The sequence below is a fragment of the Rutidosis leptorrhynchoides genome, chromosome 6 (assembly GCF_046630445.1).
Source record: "Rutidosis leptorrhynchoides isolate AG116_Rl617_1_P2 chromosome 6, CSIRO_AGI_Rlap_v1, whole genome shotgun sequence".
Taxonomy (NCBI): Eukaryota; Viridiplantae; Streptophyta; class Magnoliopsida; order Asterales; family Asteraceae; genus Rutidosis; species Rutidosis leptorrhynchoides.
In genome coordinates this window covers 431284732-431292732 of record NC_092338.1, presented here as the reverse complement: position 1 = coordinate 431292732, position 8001 = coordinate 431284732, and the positions used below count along the sequence as shown (strand labels likewise).

The 8001-nt window shown below is 30.4% G+C and overlaps 1 protein-coding gene across 1 annotated transcript; it reads left to right on the top strand.

Annotated features, from left to right (window-relative positions):
• The first annotated feature begins 233 nt into the window (after nt 1–233).
• LOC139855267 (uncharacterized) lies at nt 234–1491 on the top strand. The gene is made up of 2 exons (XM_071844504.1): nt 234–381; nt 845–1491. The coding sequence occupies exons 1-2, from the start codon at nt 234–236 to the stop codon at nt 1489–1491; spliced, it is 795 nt and encodes a 264-aa protein (XP_071700605.1).
• Nucleotides 1492–8001: the final 6510 nt, after the last annotated feature.

Here is an 8001-nt window from a genome sequence, read left to right as displayed (position 1 = left end):
CCCTGTACATCTTTTGACATAAAGTATGTATTTCTCATTCCTTATGTACTTTTTCTTACTTAATCTATATATTTTTTTTTCTTTAGTGTGGAGCAAACGGCACCCTCACTCCACTTCTGGGAGAAGTGTGACTCCGCTAGTGACTCCCTAATAGTTGTTAAAGAAAATTGAATCCATTTTGACGATTAGAATAATTTGTATTTCGATGTCCATAACTTTTATATGGTAGAATTATGTCATACCATACGGTGGAAGCAATTGATTGCAATGGTGATCTGGTCACTTTCATGGAATATGTGATTTTGTTGGGTCAAGACAACCGTTCATTGGCTGGTCGTCTTGTCCACTTTCACCTCGTTGGTAGAATTTCTCTTTGGTCATGTTTGTGGTTTCGCATGATAGATGTTCCCATGTACTTTTAGAATAGGAGTATATGTTCTTTTTAAAATTTTTCCCAACTTCTCTAATTTGGTCTCTAAAAAATACTCCTTCGTTCTCTTATTTTTTATTTTAACTTATTTTAGCAAAACTAGCTTGTAGATGATAGCTGATAACTTGTAGCTCATAGTTTTTAGCTGATAACTTTTAACTTTTTAAATATATTTTCGTGTTCAAAAAAAAAAAAAATAGAGTAGCTGAATCTGTTAAATAAAGTTAAAATAACAAAAAACTATAAGCTAAAAGTTAGACGATACTACAAGTAGCTTTTAACTTTTAACTTTTTTTCTCATGTTTAAAAGCTTTAAGCTCCTCTAACGAAACATAACTTTTTATTAAATAAGAGTTTTGGCACATTCTGAACTTGAAAAACTAACTAAGCTTATCACAAAATATGTCCCTTCAGGTAAACAATGTGACACATGGGTTTGGAAATTCAACTTCAATGCGCAATTCACTTGCAACTCCCTCTCTTCTATGCTCGATGAACTATCTGCTGTAGCGCATAACAACACCGAACCTACAATTATCAACAAATTGATCCCTCAAAAAATAGGCATCTTCATGTGGCGTGCCATCAAAAATAAACTTCCCGTACGTTCCGAATTAGACAAACGTGGCATAGACCTCCATTCAACGAGATGTCCGGTATGTGACGAGGACATCGAATCCCTCCAACATATTCTTCTAAAGTGTAAAGTTGCCTCGGAAGTTTGGGAATTGATCCGTAAATGGTGGAACTTTGACATGATACGATTCGTTTCCATCCCTGAATTATCAAAAGCTTCGTCCCCAAGTCGCTCCTCATCGATAGACTCTTTCATTTGGCAAGCGGTTGTTTGGGTCTCAAGTTATCTCATATGGAAAAACCGAAACGACCATGTCTTCGGCAATACAACTTTAAGTCCCCCTAAAATTGTCTCCGATATTCAATCAAGATGTTTTGAATGGATCAATTGTAGAAGTAAGAAAGTTCGTTTGGAGTGGCTACTATGGATAACCGACCCTTTGCATTCCATCCGCAATGTTCAAGTCAAAGAAGGAATTGGTTAACTCGTAGGTTTTTGGCTCGATCTCTCGAGGCTCCTATGTCCAAGAACTAAGTGGGAGTGGACGTGCCTGCTTGGTAGTCGTTTAAACGAAACTGTAGGGCGTTTCACTTCCGGCTTGATCTCTCAAGTTGTTCTAGCCATGGCGATCCTTGAGAGCAAGAGCTTTTTCCTACCTCTTCCTCTCCTTAATACATAATCTGTGCATAGTTTTTAGTATTTTCCCTTCGTATTTGTATTGTATCATTTGTAAGCTCGTGATCTTGTTAGGCTAGGCTCACTGTACTCTTTTCTAATTTTTAATAAAAGTTTCTTTGGCTTTTCAAAAAAAAAAATGTATCAACAGAAAAGAATTTTATCACATTAATTTTATTCATTTATAGAAATGTACAATTGATTTAGGACATTTCAAAAAAATTATTTGACAGTATAATTGAAAGGAAGCGTATAAGATTAATGAAGTGTTTTAACTTTTTTTATGTAAGAAATTTTTGATAATGAGATGTGTCGTAATAATAAAATGTTTGCTTATATAAAGAATTAAAGATATTTATTTTCGAGGTTTTAAATTATATTAAATTAGTGTAATCTTTGTTGAAGATTTAACACAATTTATTAAACTTACTATTAAATTTATATTTATATATTATCTAAAAGACAAAACACTATTTTACTATTTATCAATAGCAACCATGAAATGTCCCGTTCTTATTGAATAAAAACGTTCCATATTAATTGATTTCGTTGCGAGGTTTTGACCTCTATATGAGACGTTTTTCAAAGACTGCATTCATTTTTAAAACAAACCATAACCTTTATTTCATAAATAAAGGTTTAAAAAGCTTTACGTAGATTATCAAATAATGATAATCTAAAATATCCTGTTTACACACGACCATTACATAATGGTTTACAATACAAATATGTTACATCGAAATCAGTTTCTTGAATGCAATTTTTACACAATATCATACAAACATGGACTCCAAATCTTGTCCTTATTTTAGTATGCAACAGCGGAAGCTCTTAATATTCACCTGAGAATAAACATGCTTTAAACGTCAACAAAAATGTTGGTGAGTTATAGGTTTAACCTATATATATCAAATCGTAACAATAGACCACAAGATTTCATATTTCAATATACATCCCATACATAGAGATAAAAATCATTCATATGATGAACACCTGGTAACCGACATTAACAAGATGCATATATAAGAATATCCCCATCATTCCGGGACACCCTTCGGATATGATATAAATTTTGAAGTACTAAAGCATCCGGTACTTTGGATGGGGTTTGTTAGGCCCAATAGATCTATCTTTAGGATTCGCGTCAATTAGGGTGTCTGTTCCCTAATTCTTAGATTACCAGACTTAATAAAAAGGGGCATATTCGATTTCGATAATTCAACCATAGAATGTAGTTTCACGTACTTGTGTCTATTTTGTAAATCATTTATAAAACCTGCATGTATTCTCATCCCAAAAATATTAGATTTTAAAAGTGGGACTATAACTCACTTTCACAGATTTTTACTTCGTCGGGAAGTAAGACTTAGCCACTGGTTGATTCACGAACCTATAACAATATATACATATATATCAAAGTATGTTCAAAATATATTTACAACACTTTTAATATATTTTGATGTTTTAAGTTTATTAAGTCAGATGTCCTCGTTAGTAACCTACAACTAGTTGTCCACAGTTAGATGTACAGAAATAAATCGATAAATATTATCTTGAATCAATCCACGACCCAGTGTATACGTATCTCAGTATTGATCACAACTCAAACTATATATATTTTGGAATCAACCTCAACCCTGTATAGCTAACTCCAACATTCACATATAGAGTGTCTATGGTTGTTCCAAAATATATATAGATGTGTCGACATGATAAGTCGAAACATTGTATACGTGTCTATGGTATCTCAAGATTACATAATATACAATACAAGTTGATTAAGTTATGGTTGGAATAGATTTGTTACCAATTTTCACGTAGCTAAAATGAGAAAAATTATCCAATCTTGTTTTACCCATAACTTCTTCATTTTAAATCTGTTTTGAGTGAATCAAATTGCTATGGTTTCATATTGAACTCTATTTTATGAATCTAAACAGAAAAAGTATAGGTTTATAGTCGGAAAAATAAGTTACAAGTCGTTTTTGTAAAGGTAGTCATTTCAGTTGAAAGAACGACGTCTAGATGACCATTTTAGAAAACATACTTCCACTTTGAGTTTAACCATAATTTTTGGATATAGTTTCATGTTCATAATAAAAATCATTTTCTCAGAATAACAACTTTTAAATCAAAGTTTATCATAGTTTTTAATTAACTAACCCAAAACAGCCCGCGATGTTACTACGACGGCGTAAATCCGGTTTTACGGTGTTTTTCGTGTTTCCAGGTTTTAAATCATTAAGTTAGCATATAATATAGATATAGAACATGTGTTTAGTTGATTTTAAAAGTCAAGTTAGAAGGATTAACTTTTGTTTGCGAACAAGTTTAGAATTAACTAAACTATGTTCTAGTGATTACAAGTTTAAACCTTCGAATAAGATAGCTTTATATGTATGAATCGAATGATGTTATGAACATCATTACTACCTTAAGTTCCTTGGATAAACCTACTGGAAAAGAGAAAAATTGATCTAGCTTCAACGGATCCTTGGATGGCTCGAAGTTCTTGAAGCAGAATCATGACACGAAAACAAGTTCAAGTAAGATCATCACTTGAAATAAGATTGTTATAGTTATAGAAATTGAACCAAAGTTTGAATATGATTATTACCTTGTATTAGAATGATAACCTACTGTAAGAAACAAAGATTTCTTGAGGTTGGATGATCACCTTACAAGATTGGAAGTGAGCTAGCAAACTTGAAAGTATTCTTGATTTTATGAAACTAGAACTTTTGGAATTTATGAAGAACACTTAGAACTTGAAGATAGAACTTGAGAGAGATCAATTAGATGAAGAAAATTGAAGAATGAAAGTGTTTGTAGGTGTTTTTGGTCGTTGGTGTATGGATTAGATATAAAGAATATGTAATTTTGTTTTCATGTAAATAAGTCATGAATGATTACTCATATTTTTGTAATTTTATGAGATATTTCATGCTAGTTGCCAAATGATGGTTCCCACATGTGTTAGGTGACTCAAATGGGCTGCTAAGAGCTGATCATTGGAGTGTATATACCAATAGTACATTGATAATGCTAAAAACGAACATATATTTCATAGCATTATTCCTCAAGAAAGACAAGCTTTTAGTTGCAATTGTTCTATTTACAAGTGATATTCGTTTAAATAATAAAAGGTGAAGACAAAAGACAGATTCGACGATTTGAAGACGCAAACGACCAAAAAGCTCAAAAGAACAAAAGACAATCAAAAAGGTTCCAATTATTGATAAGAAACGTCTCGAAATCACAAGAGTACAAGATTCAAAACGCAAAGTACAAGATATTAAATTGTACGCGAGGACGTTCGAAAATCCGGAACCGGGACTAGAGTCAACTCTTAACGCTCGACGCAACGGACTAAAAATTACAAGTTAACTATGTATATAAATATAATATAATATATAATTAATTATATTAATTATATATATATTATATATATATATTATTAAAACCGTCGGCAGCCAGAAACTCCAAGGGTGTGAAATGAAAATACCTCTCCGCGACTCGCGGAGTTTGAAGGGCTTTTTGCCGCGAGTCGCGGAGCCCCAAAAATCATTCCTGGCTATAAATCAACCCGAATTCTGATCAAAATCATCATCATTTTTTCTTCTCATTCATACGAAGTAATATATATTTATATTTATAATTTATATTTTAATTTTAATTCTAATAATAAGGGTATGTTAGCGAATGTTGTAAGGGTGTAAGTCGAAATTCTGTCCGTGTAACGCTACGCTATTTTTAATCATTGTAAGTTATGTTCAACCTTTTTATATTAATGTCTCGTAGCTAAGTTATTATTATGCTTGTTTAAAACAAAGTAATCATGATGTTGGGCTAATTACTAAAATTGGGTAATTGGGCTTTGTACCATAATTGGGGTTTGGACAAAAGAACGACACTTGTGGAAACTAGGCTATGGGCTATTAATGGGCTTTATATTTGTTTAACTAAATGAAAGTTTGTTAATGTTAATATAAAGATTTACAATTGGGCGTCCCTATAAATTACCATATACACTCGATCGGACACGATGGGCGGGGTATTTATATGTACGAATAATCGTTCATTTAACCGGACACGGGAATGGATTAATAGCCACTAGAATAATCAAAACAGGGGTGAAATTACATTCAAGGGTAATTGGTGTAATTGTTAACAAAGTAGTAAAACCTTGGTTTACACGCAGTCGATAACCTGGTGTATTCATTAAACAAAGTATTAAAACCTTGTTACAATTCGAATCCCCAATTAGTTGGAATATTTATCTTCGGGTATAATAATAATTTGACAAGGACACTTGCAATTTATATTTATGACTGATGGACTGTTATGGACAAAAACCAGACGGACATATTGAATAATCCAGGACAAAGGACAATTAACCCATGGGCATAAAAAAATCAACACGTCAAACATCATGATTACGGAAGTTTAAATAAGCATAATTCTTTTATATCATATTTAATTTCCTTTATTTTATATTTAATTGCACTTCTAATTATCGCACTTTTATTTATTGTTATTTTATTTTATCGCACTTTTAATTATCGTACTTTTTAATTATCGCAATTTAATTTTATCGCATTTTTATTATTCGCAATTTCATTATCGTTATTTACTTTACGCTTTAATTTAAAGTCTTGTATTTATTTTATATTTTACAATAGGTTTTAACTGCGACTAAAGTTTTAAAATCGACAAACCGGTCATTAAACGGTAAAAACCCCCCCCTTTATAATAATAATATTACCTATATATATATATTTGTATTTTTATAAAAATAAACTAATATAGCGTTGAGCTTTGTTTAAAGATTTCCCTGTGGAACGAACCGGACTTACTAAAAACTACACTACTGTACGATTAGGTACACTGCCTATAAGTGTTGTAGCAAGGTTTAAGTATATCCATTCTATAAATAAATAAATATCTTGTGTAAAATTGTATCGTATTTAATAGTATTTCCTAGTAAAATAATAACTATTTTATATACACCTCGTTCGACATCAAGTATTTTTGGCGCCGCTGCCGGGGATTATCTTAAAAACCTGAAGCGCAACGCTAATATAAAAAAAAAAAAAATTTTAGTTACTTTTATTAAAAATTCGCTTTTGTAAAAATACGTTTTAAATATTCAAAAATATAAAAAGAAAAAAAACAAAAATATAAGTATTTTTAGGATTTTGTTAAATATTTAAGTTTTATAAGTTTCTTTATCTTTATTTTAATTTATAAAAATATAAATTTTATTAAAAATCGTTTATTTAAACTAAAAACAGAAAAAAGAAAATAAGAAAAAAAAAAATAAAGAAAAACGCGTAAAAAGTGAAACCTGTCAACTGTTTTTCTGAACCCCGCGACTCGCGGGGTTTTCCTCTTTATTCACCGCAACTCGCGGAGATCTTCTGACACACGGACAAAACCCTAAAGTTGCATTAATTACGGGGTTTTAATTATTATTATTATTATTTAACTTAATTATTATTATTATTATTATTAATTTTAGTTTTATTTTTACTTTTTACTTTATATATGTATTTTGTTTAATTAGTTTTATTAAAATTGTAAAATTAGTAGTTTTAATTAAATAAATAATTTAAAAATAATATTTTTATAAAAATTGTACTTTTTACAACTTTTTGTATATTTTTATATTTTGTACCTTTTTAATCGTTGTAGCGTAATATTTGTATTTTTTAGCTCATATTTAATTTTAAACTTAGTTTTTGCTATAGTTATTTTTACTCCTATATTTTTAGGCTTTGCCGTAGAATTCCTTAAGTGCCTTTTCTTTAGACTAAGATTTAGGTGCTTTAGAATTTTGCGACGCCTTTTTAAGTTTTAGTTTCTTTTTAAGTTATTTCCATTTGGGATTTAGTTTTTCCTGTAAGCTTTAATATTTTTAGACCTTTTACTATGTATCAATTATCATTCCAATTAGTAATTTCAATTTGCGATTATAATTTTAAGTTAGTTGTAGTAATAAGGTTAAATTAGTAAAGTATTTTTAAGTTTTTATAAGTTTCTTTTCTTTTATCCGTCACCTTTTATTTTTCAACCATTTTTTCTTTTTCGACCTTTTGCGACGAACTCTTTTTCTCTCTTATTTCTCGCTATTCTAGTTTTAGGACTTAGAATTTTTTCTACTTCTTATCTAAATTTCTAAAAATTACGAAAATTTATTTTAAGTGGTTAAATTAATAGACATCAAAATTTTCTGGTTCGTAGTAATAGTTGGATTTGTACGTGGACCGGGTTATTGGAGCCAAACAGTCCTCAATTATATTGAGACCAAACGAATCCT

Excerpts from the sequence above, each read along its gene's own strand:
- LOC139855267 (XM_071844504.1), top strand. The coding sequence starts at position 234 with ATGTCATACCATACGGTGGAAGCAATTGATTGCAATGGTGATCTGGTC. Across the intron at positions 382-844 it reads TAGAATTTCTCTTTGGTCAT|GTAAACAATGTGACACATGG; the intron begins GTTTGTGGTTTC and ends ATGTCCCTTCAG.